The 19,406-nt window shown below is 38.3% G+C and overlaps 1 protein-coding gene across 2 annotated transcripts in view; it reads left to right on the top strand.

Moving 5' to 3' along the window:
• Positions 1-19,406, top strand: part of creb3l2 (cAMP responsive element binding protein 3-like 2) — a 74,291-nt gene that overhangs the window by 24,339 nt on the left and 30,546 nt on the right. The window contains exons 1-4 of one of the 2 annotated variants that reach the window (XM_059977767.1): positions 2,823-2,974; positions 8,278-8,485; positions 15,143-15,351; positions 17,566-17,653. In XM_059977767.1, coding sequence (XP_059833750.1) covers positions 2,933-2,974; positions 8,278-8,485; positions 15,143-15,351; positions 17,566-17,653 — 547 coding nt within the window. In that variant the 5' untranslated portion in view covers positions 2,823-2,932. Of the gene's footprint in view, positions 1-2,822; positions 2,975-8,277; positions 8,486-15,142; positions 15,352-17,565; positions 17,654-19,406 lie in introns of those variants that run through there. The other variant, XM_059977766.1, reaches the window with a different exon arrangement.

The raw sequence follows: 19,406 nt of genomic DNA, 5'->3' as shown, positions 1-19,406 counted from the left end.
TTTTCAAACAAACATGGGAAGAAAAACATCAAGTACAGAAAGCTTGAGAGTACATAATAGGTTAGAATACAAATACAAACAATTAATAATTCACATATAATAGCCTCCCAAACTCATAGTAGGTTACAAAAAATGGAAAAATAAGACCCCCCCATAAATAAATAAATACATACATACATAAAGGGCAACTGGGTGAATGTTTACTGGGGAGAGTTGGGATTATAGGGTTCAGAACTTCCATGATCTTACTAAATAGTGGAGTAAGCTTGAGGGGTCTTGTTGTCCTATTCCTGATCCCAACTGCTATTCACATAGATGGTTCTGCAATGTGCAGACAAACTATTCAAACTGAGGTTGTTGTAAAATAGCAATTACAGCAAAATATATAATGTTTACACTCAGTAGAGAAACTGCATTATCCGGCAGGTTTTTTTTGGCAGATGTGTCAGACAACCTTGTGTTAATAATTCTTGGAAGGTATTGTGCTACGAGCATTTTCCATTTCTCTTCCCTTTTTTTGCCCTTTTTTTTCCCTCCCACTGTAGAAGATAACTACTTACTTCATTTCTGTAGCTTTGAAAACTTAGCAGAGTCAGAGTATTAGCTGAGCAGCTGAGGAGACATGAGGATCTAAATTTCTAATCAAGTCTACTCACTGCCTTGAAAGTAATTCTTGTAATTCTCCATGTCATTTTCATGAAACTTTTAAATCTGTATCCCTTGTTCTTGTCACACTGCAGAAACCGGCATAAGCACAGGCCTAATGAGCCTATGAGGCTTGGGACAGACTCTAACTTTAACTTTAACCCTGGTTCTTGAGTCAAAAGGAACAATTTTCCTTTGTCTGCCTATCATATCCAGTAATTATCTTTTACATCTTTTATCAAGTGTCCCCTATTTTTTTTTGTTCCAGGTTTCTGTTGTCTAACCTTATAATTTCCTGCACCTTCTCTGAGGCCTTCACTGAACTGATCAGAATTGGATGCATTACTGACATTGCAACCTAATCAATTTGTTACACAAGTTCAACGTAATCTTCCTACTTTTGTGTTCCATGTGTCCTTTTTATGATCTCTAGGATCCTGTCTGAGTTTTACTAATAACTGTATCAACATACCCCATCATTTTTAAAGGTTTTTGCACACACACTCACACCCCTCAGTAGATACGTCAATTCTCTTGCACCCTTTAAAACTACTTTTTACCATCCACCCTCATCTAGGGCCATAGATGATACTTGCATTTGCACACGTTTGGAAGCTACTCTTCAACGCTTCATAAATTTGTTCACTGAAGTATTCAAGAGAGTAGGCTTTATACTCACATCCACATAGATTATCTACCAACCTGTTCCTGACCCAACATCTCCCTCTGACAATAATGATACTGGAAAAATATCTTGGGGACCACCTCTCAGTAGTGATGAAAAAAATGTATATAAATATCATGAATTACATTTCCACTATCAACTAATTCTGCTAGTTCTTTGGAATTGTTTAGTTCACAATCCTCAAAGAATCATACTCGGATTGGAATTTTAAAGCATGGAAAATGCTCATCTCTAGCTAGCCAGTTTTTATTTTAATTTCACAAATGTCTGGCAATTCAATGTAACTGAGTAAAATATACATTTGATCCTCTCTGGTTACCTGAAATTCAGGAGGACTGGATGTCATGGAAGTGAAAGTTAACTCCACTCTTGTAGGCATTGGGACTCTGTTGAATCCAACAATTTCAGATGGCTGGCCTTCCCTATTTGTGTCAGACGTGTTGTTGCAGAATCGGGTACAGGCAACATCAACTCCGTTCTTTCTCATAGTTACTGTTTGCTTCCTGATATTTCCAGTTTATTTTTCTTTTGGATTTCCAGTGTTGTGTATCTGACAGTTCCAGTATGTTTTCTATTCGGGTTTTTTAAACCCCTGTATCTCTAACTCCCCTTCTATATCTGCTAACTTGCTGGTGCAAAGGATTGTGTCTCCTTGGTAATGTTGCTTTCCGAACTATCACAGTCATTGAAAATCACAACTTGTCGATGCTGGAAATCTGCAGTAAAGGCACAAAATTCTTAAACACACACATCAAGTGAGGTAGCATCTATGGAAACAGCAAAAGAACAGTTCAGTTTGAAGAGCCTTTATCAACAGTGGGAATGTGAGACACTAAATTTTTAAGTTACATAATTGATGGAGGAGTAATGGGTAGGATAAAGGGATTATCTTTGTGAGGGTGATATCTGTGTTGCCCTGGTGATTCTGATTTAATGGGGGCATTTACAGGACATTAATCTCTTAACAAGCCAAGACTTTTAAGTATTGGGAGACTTTCTGGGTATTTCCAGTATGCTTTGTGTTCCAAATTAAATTGGTCATCAGTCCTTTGAGGTTAAGAGTAACTTGCTTATATTCTGTGAGTTTTGAGCTGGCTTTGTGGGATCAGTTGATTTGAGGCCAAGAGGAAAGTTCTGTTTCACCTGGATTTCCCTGTACTCTCAAAAAGAGAATCGAGCATCTTAATCCCTTTCTGAATGCTTTTGCTTCAGTTTAATCAGTAGTGGGGTGGAGAGACCTATATGTTGATGCCTTTGAGAACTCATTTTGCTTTCTCTGCTCTTCTGACCATAATTTTGTCACAGCTTAGTTCAGAATTGGGAGTCAGGTATGTGAACTATGTGGCACACCCTTTGCAGCCGACTGAGTGTAATCTGAACCTTGATGCTGTGGATTACGGTTTGGAATGGGTTGGCGACACTGATGGACTTGGAATTGTTTAGGAAATAGTGCTTCTGTCCCCTCTGAATGCTTTTCTTCAGTGTCTGAGGCCAAAATATGGTTGGAAATTGCATCTATCGAACTCGATTTTTATTATGGATCATTTGTAGTGTACTCCTGAGATCACTAGGAATGCTTTAGTTATTTTTGTATTGTGTAGAATGCACTACATTCTAAAATCTGATTTCACCTTGCCATTTCGGGTAAGTCTGAGTAATACCATAATACTGGAGAAAGAGCAAAGCTATGATTATCGAAGCTTTCTTTATATCAAATGCAAGAAATATTTTGGATCAAGCTCAAGCATTGCAGACATTACGTATTTTGAACAGATGTTCCAAAAATTCCTTTAACCTGTTGTGACAAGACTTATAATTTTCTTAAGTTGTTTTCAATGGACATTCTTAATTTTATTTAACCAAGGTTTAAACTGACTAATTGTTTCTACATGTCTGAATTAGTTGATTTTTGAAGCATTTTATTATAGACCTTTTTGTAAATTACTTCTCTGCTGTATTAGCTGAAGAGCAACTTAACAGAACATGTGTAACACAAATTTAAAATGCTGCAATTATCCAGTGTAGTAGACCTGTTTTTATTTAAATCTGAAATGTGCTGTCATTGCTGTTTTATATTGGAGGTGGTACATTTTGTTTTAAAAGTTTTTCAAACTACTGGATTTGAAATATTTCAATGACATTTGGGTTTTCATTTGAAACCTAAATTGGCTGTTTTTTTTTGTAAAAGAGCAACTTGGGTATCATGGATAATGGAAAAATTTACTTTGGACAGTGTGGATCCAATGCTTTTAAACTCGATACCAACCATTTTACACCCCCCACTCCAGCTTTTGTTTTCTCACACGCACACACGCACACGCGCGCACACACACACACACACACACACACACACACACACACACACCCTTGGATGTCTATAGAACAGTTTCAGGACTGATTTAGAACACAGAATGGAAACCGTCATTTATTTTCTCAAAACAGTTATACAGTCATAGAAGTGCAGCTCAGAGATTAGCCCTTCAATTCATCAAGTATGCACCTAACTGCATCTTCAAACAGACTTTCTTCATGACTCAGCACACATTTTAACCTATTTGCCAATATCAATCACAGTCTGTATCAACAATCTACACAAGTTACTGGTCTCAAGAAATGCACAATGGAAAATATCTTTATTAGATTCTATGTATAGAAGATGCATTGGAATTGTTTAGACTTGTTTCCTGGTGGAGATGAAAATTGCGAAGTGTAAGGTGATCCAGGGCACAATAACTGTATTTCTTTAGCAATATTGCTAAAGTATTGCTAGAGTATTGTTTATGGTGAGTGAATCTAAGGATCACTGGGTTAGTAAAGGTAAGTGCTGCTGAGTTACAAGATCAGCCATGATCTTATTAAAAGGCAGAGCTTCTGCTATGACCAGTAGTAAATCCTTTTTCTATTTGTCATGTTAAATAAAGCAAAAATGGTAAACAGAAATAAAGTAGAATTATCTTTATCAGCAAGAAAGACTTGTGACTGTTTTAAAGACGCTCTGTTGATATGGATGTATTTTTGTTCTTAATTTGCTGATTGCTTGGATATTCCACTGCAAAGGAATTTTTTTGGGGGGGGGCAGAGCTCTGTTGGACTTCAAAGGCCCACAAATGAGTATGAGCTTCCTTTGGTGCTATAGACAATGTCAATATTCATCATTCTGGTGACAAAGACCTTGTCGTTTTAAAAGTGGCAAAGTCCGTTGCCCTTCCTGCAATATCCAGATTGCAAGGACACTTGTTGTGATTGCATTGCTCAACTCCCTCTAGTGGTTGCTGATAACAAAAATAAAAATGCTTTGTACTAAGAGATATTTAACACAGTAAATTTTGGTCGCACTAGACCAGTAATAACCAACATTTTTCAATGAATGTTGAGGTGGAATTTGAGCTTAATCAGCATCAGATTTATTTTCACAGATTGGTGCAAAAAAACAAATTTTGTCAATAGTTCAATTCCATGACATAGAATTAATATCCATTACAAAATAATGCAATAAAAAAGGAATAATTAGTATTGTTATGGACTGTTCAGAAATCTGATGGCAGAGAGGTATAAGCTGTGCCAGAGTCATTGAATGTGGATATTCAGGCTCCTCTACTTGCTCCACAATGGTAGTAACAAGAAAACAGCGCATCCCGGATGGTGAGGATCCTTATGATGGATGCTGCCACCTTAATGTACACCTCAAGTTGTCCTCGATGGTGGGAGTGTTTGTGCACGTGATGGAGATGACTGAGTTTATAACCTTCTGCAGTCTTTTATGATCTTTTGCAACGGAGCCTCCATACCAGGCTATGATGCAACCAGTCAGAATGCTCTCCACAATACATCTAAAGAAAATTTGATGGCATACCAAATCTCCTCAAATTCTTAATGAAGTAGAACCATTGGTGTGCCTTCTTTGTTTTGCCCAGGATAGATACTCCAAGATACAGACACCCAGGAATTTGAAACTACTCACCCTTTTCACCACTGACTTCAATGAGGACTGATATGTGAGCTCTTGACTTCCTCTCCCAGAACTCAATCAATTCCTTGATTTTGCAGATGTTGTCAGATCCAAAATGAGTCACATTTATCAGTCTCTGATCAGCTAATTACATAACTCGCCAAATTGGTGGCATGTGCAGTTACAGCCTATAAGCACTTTTTAACTAAAAGTCCTGAAGGTTCATCTTTGGAATTAGATCAGAAAGCCATGTATCCTCAGTAGTTGACTTCCTTGGAGTGTCCTTCCTTTTATCACTTATAGTGACAGCAGTGAGTACACCTGGTAAAGTACTAAGGAAACTTGCCTACACTGGTGATATGGCTTTTGTATGCAGATGAAAACTCAGACGAGGAGGACCCTTAAAACACCAGTGTCAGCTTCAAGGGCTTAATACTTCCAAAAGTGGTGGCTGTGAAGAAACCCACAGAAGTTCATGCTTACTGAATTCTATCTTGCAAACTGCCTGAGAATTGTATTAATCAACAGTGTATTCTGTCAAGAGGTAATACCAAAGCCAACTCCAATGTATCTTAAAGTGACTTTTGATAGATTACTGAGATTGCAATCAAGATCAGAGCAGAAGTTAACATTATCCAGAAAATTTCAGGTACTACATGGGGACCCAGCACAAGAATACTTAGGATACCACTTTCATCAAACTGACACATAAAGCTTACTGAGGAATCAGAATCAGTACAGCTAGGTGTACTCCAGCTGTCCAGGCAGTCACCAGGTCCTTCATATTGGCTCTAACTGAGCAGTTAGCAGTGTTGTCAAATATTGCCATTCTATCCCACCCATCAAGAAGCTCCAACACACTGTCAGCAACTCACACATTTATTGAAAAACTTTATTAATCTACAAACAAATGCATATCTCTCAAGACCTTGAAGACTCAGTCTGCTGTATAACTTTAAGAAATCCTTCCTTGCCCTGCTATTGTCAACTTCAACAGTGACATCAATTACTTCAATTGAAATTGAAAGAAATCAGTCCAACAAGAAGAACTGCAAAACCAAATATCAAGATTCTTGGAGCACAAATAAATTCTAAAAACACACTGCAGGTCAGTTGATATCTATAGAAAGAAAAACGTCATTGCAACTGATACAGTGAGAATAAAATTATGTTTTAAGTTTTAAAGTTGGAAAGGAAATGCTTGTGGTAAGACTGAATCCAATGTTGCCCCAGAAATAAGCTTACTTTCAGTGCCAGTGGATGAATCGGGGTGGGGGGGGGGGGAGAGAAAAAACAAAGGAACTCGTTGGCTAGAGATCTGAAACAAGAGAATCCTGGAAATACCCAGCAGATCATGCAGCATTTGTGAAGAGGAAACAGAACTAAGTTAATACTACAGGTTTTTCAATTGAAATTCCAAACTGCATCCAAGCAAACCATGACATTTTAATGCATATGTAGCAAATGAAACCTTCCTTCATCCTTGAGTACTGTAAGCCCGATTAAGCAATGGACTATTTGTCATATTCTGCACACAACTCAAATCCAATGGAAATGGAGGTATTTTTGAAGTGAAGTCCTTCTCCAAAAAAAGTCCATGAACCTTAAAAGCAAATTTTCGAAGTTTGCTCCAACTCTATACAAGAGCAGGACTTGAATTTATATAGCATCTTTCTTGTTCCTTAACAGAATGTCCCTAAACATTGGACCACATTTCAAAAAAGAATCATTTACTATAATATAGAAAGCATTACATGTAAAATTGAAGATTGGGTCAATCTATGATCCCAATCAGCAAAATTTCCAATATAGTTTTGACTGTTTATGAATGTGCTATCATTCTTATTTTTTGTCTTTTATTCTTGCATTTGGAGTGAAGCCTTAATACTCTTCTGGGAGTTGAAAGAAAATCCCTGAACCTTACTTGCATTCTCAACACAAATGAATTTTGGTATTCACATCTTTAAATTTCTGGGTGGGCTTGCATAGTGTTGAGCAGTTCAAGCAAATTGGCGTATTCCATTTTTGGATGATACACATATTCTATATCATTTAATTACTAATCCCACAAAACTAAAGGGAGACCATTTCTCATGTTGTTTTACTTCTCGGAGGTTGGAAAATCATCTGAGTGCACGTTTTATAACTTAGTGATAGAGATATGCAGCCCACCAAATCGACTCCGACCATAGGCATGTACTTATTGACAGACATTTGATGGCATTTAAAAATGTTACATTCACTCTCTGTACACATTTATCTGACTTCTTGAATCATATTTAATCACTAAAAAAGAAGTAATCAGAAAATCTCACTTCTGGGTTCAAGGCAAGAAAATACTTTCTGGATTCTGCTGTTAGAATGTGCATGCAAGTATATAGTACCTGAACTAATGGTCAGTTCTGATATTAAACCAAGAACTGCACAAACATTGACTAAATTGACTGGATTTTTTCTCAATGAATAATTCTCTCCATTGGTTATCCATTGACAGCAAAGTTGCAACGGTAGCTTGTTATTAGCACACCCATTAATTTGAAATAAAAACACACTGAGCAGGTCAGGCAGCATCTGTGAAAGTAGAAACTGTTAATATTTCGGGTTGATTTACCATTCATCATTAGAACTGCTAATGAAGGAAAACATGTTAGTTTTAATTTGTGCAGAGAGAAGGGAGGAAAGTCAAAAGGAGTATCTCTAAAGGTGAGACCATGGTGATAAGCTGTTAATGAAGCTATGCAGTTGATAGCTTAGCAGGATTCCAGAGAGAAAACAATTAGAGGGACACATTGAAGCAGTGAAGTGCATGTCAAGACTGTAGAAATGGCCTAGTAGTTTAGGAATTCTTGGAAGAAGGAAAAACTGAGCTACTAACATGGGCCTTTGGCTGTTACTGTATGACAAACTATATTTCCTGAAAATGTCATCATGACAAAGTTTAAAGGTTTGTTTAAGTATACTTAAAGATTTAAAATTTTTCATCTGCATTTCTCCTCAGCACTTCACAGAGATGTTGGATGAATTTTCCAAGGACATGCTGGGCCATCTTTTCAACGATCCTTTCCTTTCTGATAAAAATGAACTGATGGATGCAGAGCTCTCACCTGCTCCTCATATTCAGGCTGAACATAGCTATTCCTTAGCTGGTGACTCCAGACCCCAGTCTCCACTCACACAGCTTTCAACTGAAGATGATTTTAGTGAAGGTATTTATATTTTGCTTTCTTTAGGTTTGAAGTTGAATTAAAATAGGTTTAGAATATTTTAAAGTTTTAAAAAATGTGCACTTTCTTTGATTAGTATCTTTCTTGGATCAGAAATCATTTTGAATGGGAATGTTATGATTTGATTCTATTTTGTGATGAATATTTCTGCAAATGAAAATTATTAAATCCATTCAGAGGTGTCCTAGTAATCCGGGATTTTAAAAGTAATTCCCAACATTGATGTTGGCAATAGATCAAGCAAAAATGAGGTTTAATGGGATTACGCTATAGATGAGCTAGGTGTGAAGAGCTATGTGTGGAGATGGCAAATGGAAGATTTAATTTGGCAAAATATGAGGTGTATGAGACAGAAAAGCAGAGTATTATGTAGTTGTGACCATTTTTGAGAAATGTTGATGTTGAAAGCAACTTAGGTTTCCTTCTACCCATGTAAACATGCAGCAAGGCAATAAATAAGACAATTGGTATGTAAGCCTTTATACAAGAAGATCTGAGTGATGGATATCAGATTGTGATTGCATGGCGTGTAGTGGTATTGTACAGTCTTGGTTTCCTTATGTAAAAGGTGATATGTTTGTTATAGAGTAAGTACATCAAAGATTCACCAGATTGGTTCCTAGGATGGCAGTTTTGCATTTGAGAGGAGAGGAAATTAAGTAGACTAAGCATTTAATCTCAATGGTTTTGAAGGATGAAGAGTGAACTCATTGAAACTTCTAAAATTCCCTGGGGGTATGACAGGGAAGATATTTTGCTTGGCTGATAAGTGTAGGACCAATGGTCATGGTCAACAGGTAGGCCATTTAGGACTGAAATGCAGAGAAATTTCTTCACTCAACATGAAGATCCAAGATCTTTGGAATTCTATGTCCTGGAGAGCTGTGTTGGAACAGTTATTGAATTACTGAGTTTGATATTTCTGCACATTAAGGGAATCAAGGGATATGGAGATGGGGCAGTATAACTTAAGTTGAAATAGATCAGCCAAGATTTTGACTAATGGGAAGCATACTTGAAGACGCAGGTGGACTGTTTCTTAATTGTAGTGAGCTTGGTAGTTGTTTGGTACTATTTTACCTTGCATCTCGAGAATGTAACTTTACCTTAAAATTATCCTACTTAAACTAATCTGGGTTGTGATCCTCTAAACTTTAGAGTCAAAAGGAACCCTTAAATTGACCTAAGGGTTAATTTAAGGAAGTGAAAAACAAGTGGGTCCAGTTTTGAAATAATTCATGAGCACAACGTAGGTCCCTTGGAAGACGAGAAGGGGAAATTGATATTGGGTGATAAGGAAATGGCTGAGGCATTGAACGACTATCTTGTGTCGGTCTTCACGGTGGAGGACACATCTAATATGCCAAAGAATAATGTTATGGACGAAATGGGAGGTGAGGACCCCGATAAAATCACTGTCACTACAGAGATAGTGATGAGCAAACTAGAGGGCCTGAAGACAGATAAGTTCCCTGGTCCTGTTGGGATGCATCCCAGGGTGCTGAGGGAATTGGCAGAGGTTATAGTAGACGAGTTGGTAATCATTTACCAAAATTCTCTAGACTCTGGGCAGGTCCTGGCGGATTGGAAGACAACAAATGTCACACCACTTTTTAAAAAAGAATGAAGGCAAAAGACGGGCAACTATAGGCCAGCTAGCTTCACATCTGTAACCAGGGAAGTGCTTGAAGCTGTCATTAAGGAAGAAATAGCAAAACATTTAGAAAGGAGTGGTTCCATTAGACAGACACAGCATGGATTCAGAAAGGGCAAGTCCTGTTTGACAAACTTACTGGAGTCCTTTGAGGATACAATGAGTGCAGTGGACAGAGGGAAACAGGTGGATGTTGTATAATTGAATTTCCAAAAGGCATTTGATAAGGTGCCGAATAAAGACTTGTAAATAAGATACATGGAGGAATAAGATGCATGGAGTTGGAGGAAGTGTATTGGCATGGATAGTGGATTGGTTAACCAATAGAAGGCAGAGAGTTGGCATAAATGGGTGTTTCTCTGGTTGGCAGTCAGTGGTGAGCGGGGTGCCGTAGGGGTTGGTGCTGGGTCCGCAGCTGTTTACTATTTACATTGATGATTTGGAAGATGGGACTGAGTGTAGCGTAGCAAAATTTTCTGATGACACTAAATTGAGTGGAAAGGCAAATTGTACAGAGGATGTGGAGAGTCTGTAGAGGGAGATAGATAGGTTAAGTTAATGGACCAAGGTCTGGTAGATGGAATACAACACTGGTAATAAATAAGAAATAATGGAAGAGAAGATTATTATTTAAATAGTGAAAGTTTGCAGCATGCTGTTGTGCAGAGGGACTTGGGAGTGCTTGTGCATGAATTGCAAAAATTTGACTTGCAGGTACAACAGGTTATTAAGAAGGCAAATGGAATGTTGGCCTTCATTGCTAGAGGGATTGAATTTAAGAGCAGGGAGGTCATGCTGCAACTATACAAGGTACTGGTGAGGCCGCACCTGGAGTACTGTGTGCAGTTCTGGTCTCCATACCTGAGGAAGGATATACTGGCTTTGGAGGCAGTGCAGAGGAGGTGCACCAGGTTGATTCTAGAGATGAAGGGGTTAACTTATAAGGAGAGATTGAGTCGCCTGGGACTATACTCTCTGGAATTCAGAAGAATGAGAGGGGATCTTACAGAAACATACAAAATTTTGAAAGGGATAGATAAGATAGAAGTAGGAAAGTTGTTTCCATTGGTAGGTGAGACTAGAACTAGGGGACATTGCCTCAAGATTCAGGGGAGAAGATTTAGGACGGAGATGAGGAGAAACTGTTTTTCCCAGAGAGTGGTGAATCTGTGGAATTCTCCGCCCAGGGCAGCAGTTGAGGCTTCTTCACTAAATATATTTAAGATACTGTTAGATAGATTTTTACATAGTAGGGGAATTGAGGGTTCAGGGGAAAAGGCAGATAGATGGAGCTGAGTTTACGGACAGATCAGCCATTATCTTATTGAATGGTGGGGCAAGCTCAGTGGGCCAGATGGCCTACTCCTGCTCTAGTCACAGTTCTTGCATGAAGACCAGATTAGAGTAAACTATTACAAACCACATATAGAATGTAAATTAGGACAGGAGCAGGCTATTCAGCCCACAGTGTTTGTGCTGACCATGATGCCAAATTGAACATCTTATCTGCTTGCTCAAGATCAATATCCCTATATTCCATGTGGTCTCATTTGCCCAAAATAGCTAAATACCTCTTAAACATCACTATCATATCTGGTTCTACCACTGTCCCAGCTGTGCATTTCAAGCATCTATCATACTCTGTGCTCTTTCTGAGGGGAAAAAAAACAAAATTGTCTTGCACATCTTCTTTAAACTATCACACTCTCACCTTAAAGCTGTGTCCTCTAGTATTTGACATCTCCGCCTCAGGGAAAAATTCCCTAGCTGTACTTCTAGTGATATTATAAACTTCTATGAAGTCTCCCCTCAGCCTCTGACACTACAGAGAAAGCAACCTAAGTTTGTCTACCCTGTCATGGTTAATACTCACTAATCCAGGCAATTTCCTGGTGGACCTCTTCTTCACCTTTCCAAAGCCTCCATATCCTTTCAGCAAATTGCTGACCAAAACTGTGAACAATACTAGAAATGTGGCATAGTGAAAAATTTATGTAGTTGAAACTTTACTTCCTAACTTTTATACCCTGTGCCCTGATCGATGAAGACAAGCATAGAGTAATCCTTTATCAGCCTCTTTACTCAAGATCGTTTTGTACACATGTACTCCGAAGGATCCTGCCATTTAACTTGCCAAAGGATCTCACATCTGTCTGGATTAAATTCTTAACTGCCATATCTCCAACAGATCCATATCCTGTTATATCCTTTGACAACCGTCTTCACTATCCATAACCGCATAAGTTTTTTGTGTCATCTGCAAATTTACTAATCGTCTATCTATATTTTCATCCAAATCATTTGTATATAGCACAAATAAGAGGTTCATGTAGAATAACATGGTCACAGACCTCCGGTCAGAGAAACACTCCTTCACCACTACTTGTTATTTTCTATGGCCAAGCTACTCTTGAATCCATTTTACCAAGTCACTATGGATCTCCTGTGTCTCAGTCTTCTGGATTAACCTACCATCAGGGACTGTATCAGATGAAAATGTGAGTAACTGGTCTGACTCCTGTTCCAAGTTATCATTTTACAGTGTTAATCTTTTGCAAGGGTCAGATGCTTTTGTTTTTGCAGTATCAGATTACATCCAATCTGAGAGCAATCAGCAAGGATGTGGATCTGTCTTCACTGTGTTTGCCCATAGTTGGCCAGGATAAGCACAAATTGACATAGAAGGGAAGAACACTGCATCTTTATGAATTTTGATGTCAAAATAGTGTCTGCCTTCTTAGTTATTTAGGAATTATAACAGAGTTGTGTGCTTTAGTGGCCAAGAATATTTAATTGTTCCCTAATGGTAGAGTCATAGAGCACTGCAGCACAGAATCAGGCCCTACAGCCCATCCAGTCCTTGCAAACTGTTAGTCTGTCTGATCCCATCAACCCACATTTGGATCATAGCTGTTTATTTTAAAAAATCTCCCAAATAGATAATGGGCTTCTTTTGGAAGATTTTGCACTGAGAAATAAATATAAAATTGAAACATTTTGCCTTAAACAGTTGTAAGAACTCCAGAGTAATTAATTCAGTGCCAAGACAACCATATGCATTGTAAATCTCTGTGTGTCTACAATATAATTTAGATGGTTCTATTATAATATAATTAGAACTCCAGTTACTTGATGCCCGGTTTGAAGGAAGAAGTTTGTAGGCCTTGCATTGGTAATAGTGAACCTCTATTTCCCACATTTCTTTTCAACTTTTAATAACTACAGTTCCTTTCCATGACATTTCTGAAGATGTCAAATATATTAGCAATGCTTAAAGAGTACTATGATTTAACAAATGCTGTACCTAGTATTCAAAGGACATATAGACTACTGAACAATCTCATTTACTATTTTTGTATTTTCTGTGTGAAGTCTTTAATTATTTTTCCCTGGTTGAGCTGATTTTGTTTTTTTTTTGGAAAATAACATTCTTTACAGGCTCCTCTTAAGTTTGCAATATTTTTTGTTTGCAGTGTAAACAAGTATGTAATAAATGACAATAAATCCATACCTTAAACCTTCTCACAGTTTGTAGCTGGTTAATCATTTTGAAGAAGTCAAGTAGATTTGTTGATGAGAGGTCAGAAAGAATAGGAAAGTTGGCTGTGTGCATTTCTTCAAATTCTGAATTTGTGCTAATTTGTTAGATTTGTTTTCAACTTTCACTCTAACCCAAAGGTGCATGTAGACGTATTAAAACCACAATACATATGAATACCAGCAATAATATTAAATGAAATCATTGACATGAATCTAGAATCTAGTGTCCTTATCATCTTTACTTTGAGCCTGCGCAAGCAGCTCATGGCAATCATCAATGCAGCCAAATATATTCAGAAAGTTTAGATAGTAAACCTGTGACTCAATGGACTGGTACCAACAGAAAAGAAATACAGGCAGTCCCTGGTTTACATATGAGTTCCGTTCCTGAGTCTGTCTTTAAGTCGGATTTGTACATAGTCAGAACAAGTACATCAGGTATTATTTAGCATCAGTTCATGAAACGTTTGTCCTAATATGTAGTACATATTTACCTTTCCATGCAAATAAAACATATGTATTCCAATAATTAAACCACTGTGTTGCTTAGTAATAATTATTAACTTTCATCGGGGTAGGGTGTTTCACATGCTCCATTATTAACATTTTATCTGTTATCCTTTAAAATAGTTCCGATCATTGACCGACTGTAGCCTAACGCTTTTCCAATGACCGATGGTGTTTCACCTCTTTCCAAACGCTTTATTATTTCCACTTTATTTTCAATCGCAATCACTTCCCGTCAGTGGAACAGGAACACTGCAGGCGGAGGGTCCCGAGCTGCACTGGCTCCTGAGGTCCGCTGGGTCCTAAGGACCACTGCACGGAGTCAGGCTAAATGGGATAAGCAGGGGCTGTGCTGGGTTTGGGCATTTGATCCTCCACAATATTCCACGTGGGTATTTAAACTGGAGGTGGCAATGTTTTTTTTTACAAGGTCGAGTTGCGAGCTCAACATCAACCCGGCACGGATGGTATGGGAGTCACTGGATCGACATCAACCCAGCACGGTAGTGGTCTGTCACTGGATTGAACCTCCATTCTTGAGCCCGGCGCTGATCTCACTGCACCACCATCTGACCAGAATGGGGGGGGGGGGGCATGGGTCAGGGTGAACCTTACTAAGAAAAATTTAAGCCAAACACAAAGTTAAACACTCAGCATAGTGTCAACGGCAACAACTTAAAATGGCGTACGGCTTCGCGATCTGACTTAAAATGGCGGACGGCGTTCTCCTTCCTCGGTTCGTAAGTACGAGTTGTCCGTAAGTCAGACGTTCATAACTTGGGACTACCTGTATCTGCTGCATGAGCAGTCACTTTAATGGTACTGAATGTCGCTATTGACACTACTTTAGGAAATCATGCTAGGAAGATTATTATATATTTTCATTGCAATCAAATTTAAAATCTGAAATTTTAAGTACTTTAAATTCTTCCCTGCAGAAATGGAGTGTGAATCCTGGTCAGTGAGCTCTGATCTAAAGCCAATCTCAATGAAACATGAAGCTCTCCTTGCTGATAACTGCCTTGCTCCTTCAGTCACCTTAACAAATGCAGCGACATCTACAGTCCTGGATATTACACTAAACACGTACAAATTGGACGTGTCCTCGGTGAATGAATCTGGTCTTGATTCAGTTTCTACTATTCAGGTGAGGTTTACTTTGTGTCTTTATATTAGCTTTTCTAGGACTCCTAGGATCTTATAATTCAGTTAGGATTGATAAAGTCAAAATATTTGCAGATTTCTGATCCTGTTGCAATGTTGGTCCCTGCTGGAAAGTGAATGCTTTGTAGATTAAGTTTTTCAAAAATTCATTAAATGCTACATTGTCACCCTAAACAAATTTTCTTCCCATTCCACTCGCTTTCAAAGGTAATATGACACCCAAATGATCCCAAGTTGTGGATGGAATATTCCTGTTTCAGCCCTACCTTCAACTCATTTTTTCCCATTTTATTCATACTGCTTTCTCCACTTGTATAGAACTCAAATATTGCTACTATAACTGCAAATTCCTCCTTTGTCTTAACCTCGTATGGTCCATTTCTGACTTTTCCTTCTCTTCTATTTCTCTGTCTGCGTCTCAAAAAAATAGGTCAGTGATTAATATTCATTACGAGTTCACAGATTCCCATGACTACCATTTTCCTAGTGTTTTCTTGTCTGCTTTACCTTTATTGATGACCAGACATTTGGACAGGTGCCTCTGAGGAATTTTTTTTTTCACTAACCTTGGCATTCCCTCATCATTTATTTTGATAAAGCCTTTGACTATGTCCCATCTATTTTGCAGACTTTTACTCTCCACCCCTTTCCTCCCAAACAGTACAAGAATAGAGCTTCTTAATTCTCACATGCCACTCCATCTGCAACGGACAATGAAAGGGTCATCCTTTTAAATTTTCCACTACATTCTTTACAGTTTCATCACATCTCTTTTGCTCTCATTCCTTCCACTCCTTTCAGCATTTCAAAAGCACCATTTCTGACTCTTGGGTCCACTCTTCATCTCCACCAATGAGTCTCCTTTTCATAGTACTTTCCAGTGCAACCATGAAGATGCAGTACACGGTGAATTACCTAATTCCTTTTCTACCACCCAATTGGTTCCTTGAGGTGAAGGACAACTCACTTGCACTTCATCCAGTTAGATTATTCTATTCAATACTTGTGTTGTTCTTTGCATTGAAGAAAATAAAGGCAAATTAGGTGACTGCCTTGTTCATTCTGCATGCATAACCTTGAACTTACAGTTGCCCACTACTTTCTGACCTATCTGTAGCTGCCTGCCTCACTCACCAATCTTAGCTCCGCTCCATCAGAAATTTCCCTTTGTTCTATCCATGGTTTCACCTTCTCCAGCCCTATTCCTACCACTCTGCAACTTAAGACTAATTTACTTTCTCTCCCATGTCTGAAGAACAGTTTTAAACCTGAAATTTTAGCTCTGCTTCTCTTTTGGTGCCTCCTGACAGATCCGAGTCTTTCCAGTCCTTTACAGTCTATTTCAGACATATCCAGCATCTGCACTTTCTTGATTATCATTAGCTAAATAGTGATTATCATTTACAGTCACTCATGCTTGTTACACTTGCTCTTTAGCTTTGTGCCATGTCTTAAAAATCATTTTAATTCTCAATGTCTATTGAAGATCAGCGACCTATTACAAGTTAGTCTTCAAGTTAATTATGCAGAGTAATTATCATTCACATAGTTAGCCAAATCCTATTGAGCAGTGAAATATAAATGTAACAAAATAATTTCATTGAATCAGAATAATTAATGTAGAAACTCGGCAGAACACTTTCTTAGATTATTTTTACTTTTGGGTTCAGTATTAATTAAAGTATCATCCAAAGTGCACATTTCTGTATGACTTGACTAGTAAGCTCCTCTGCCCAAATCTAGGAGGTATCATGCAGGTTAGATATTTAACAAGGTCTAACAGTGTTATGAATTAGACCAAAAGGGGGCAGAATTTATCCTTGGTGTTGTGAGCTAGATGCTTGATATAGAGTTGTATGTGGATCATGTTTTGCTTCTGAAACTGGTTTCAATTTTTTCAATTGAACTAAATTTTGGAAAGAAAATGTAACTATAATGTCTTGGCTCTTCCTTCAAAGGATAGAAAAATTCTATTAAATTAATATGAGCCCACATCTTTCCAATTTGAATTGTTTGTAGAAATGCTTCCTGAATAAACAATTGCTCACTTCCTCAAAAGGCTCTAATTAAAACTAACCCATGGGAAATTGCCTGCATCTGTGTCAAGAGAGCTATGCAACCTAGTCCTCATAGTGATAGCTTCTCAAACTCTGCTTTGGTGATCATAATTTCATGCTTCCATGTTGTGTTCTTTCAGACTAACAGCAGCGCTCAGAAGATTGTTCCAAAGATAAAGTTGGAGCCACATGAGGTGGATCAGTTCCTCAACCTGTCTCCAAAGGAAGGTGAGATAGATTACTGATAAATTAGAGGCATTGTCCAAATGCTGGAACCAACATTACAGTCCTGCTAAATGCCTACATGGCTAACTTTTTAAATTTTGAAGGCAGAAATTAAAAGTGCAGTAATTTATGCAAGATAAATTGTTTTCACATTAGACAGATGTGGTGACAGTCCTCTGCACATTCTACCTGGGACAAATATAAATAAAATGAAATGTGCAAATTATAATCATTTGGGACACAAAACTGCAACTACGCAGGTATTAACCAAAAGAAAACCAAGTAGTTATTCTGATGGAGCCCGGAATAAATTACCATTGATCAGTATAGTAGGAATATTTACAAGCAACCATTTGAGTTCCTTTCAAAATGTTGTACAACTTTTCCAAGAATCATAGCAACACATTTAGTTATAGAATCAAAGAACACTACAGCACAGAAACAACCCTTTGGCCCATTTAGTCTATGCCGACCCATTAATCTGCTTAGTCCCATTGACCGGCACCTGGATCAGAGTGCTCCATACCCCTCTCATCTATATATGTTCCAAATTTCTCTTAAATTTTGAAATTGACTCCACATTCACCAGTTGTGTTGGCAGTTCGTTCCACGTTCTCATCCTCTGAGTGAAGTTCCCCCTCGTGTTCCCCTTAAACATTTCACCTTTCATCCTTAACCTGTGACCTTCAGTTGTAGTCTCACCTAATCTCAATGGAAAAAGTGTGCTTGTATTTACCCTATCTATATTCCTTATAATTTTGTATACTTTTAAAATCTCTCCTCAATCTTCTACATTCTAGGGAATAAAGTCCTAACCAGTTGAACCTTTCCCTATAACTCGGGTCCTCAAATCCCAGTAACATCCTTGTAAATTATCTCCACACTTTTTCAATCATATTTACATCTTTCCAATAGCTATGTAACCAAACCTCACACAATATTCCAAATTAGGCTTCACCAACTGTGTTTGATCCTCTCAAAGTGCAACACCTCACGTGTGTATGCAGTAAATTTCATCTGTCATTTTTCAGCTCATTTTTCCAGTCGGTCTGGTTCCCGCTGCAAGCTTTGATAGTTTTCCACGCTATCTACTAAACCCCCACTCTTGGTGTCATCCACAAATTTGCTGATCCAGCTTACCATATTTTCATCCAGATCATTTGCACTGGTCTCTGCGGCATACCACTAGTCACAGGTCTCCAGTCAGAGAGGCAACCATCTACCACCACTATCTGGCTTCTTCTGAGAAGCCAGTGTCCTTAATTCAATTTACTACCTCACCTTCAATGCCAGGTTCCTGAACCTTCCTAACCAACCTCCCATGCAGAACCTTGTCAAAGACCTTCCATGTAGACAACAATGACTGCCTTGCCTTCATCAACTTTCCTGGTAACTTTCTCAAACTCTATAAAATTGGTTAGACATGACTTGCCATGAACAAGGCCTTGTTGACTCTGCTTAATTAGCCTCTATCTGTCCAAATATTTGTTTATCTGGTCCCTTAGAATACCTTCCAATAACTTTCCCACTACTGATGTCAGGCTCACCTGCCTATAATTTCCTGGTTTTTTCTTAGAGCCTTTCTTAAACAATGGAACAGCATTAGCTATCCTTCAGTTTTCTGGGACCTCACTCGTGGCTAAGAATGCTTTAAATGTCTCTGCTTGGGCCCCTGGAATTTCTGTACTAGCCTCCCACAGATTCCAATGGAACACATTGTCAGGGCTTGGGCATTTATCCACCCCAATTTACCTCA

The sequence above is a fragment of the Hypanus sabinus genome, chromosome 8 (assembly GCF_030144855.1).
Source record: "Hypanus sabinus isolate sHypSab1 chromosome 8, sHypSab1.hap1, whole genome shotgun sequence".
NCBI classification, from domain to species: domain Eukaryota; kingdom Metazoa; phylum Chordata; class Chondrichthyes; order Myliobatiformes; family Dasyatidae; genus Hypanus; species Hypanus sabinus.
This window is presented reverse-complemented; position numbering and strand designations above follow the sequence as displayed.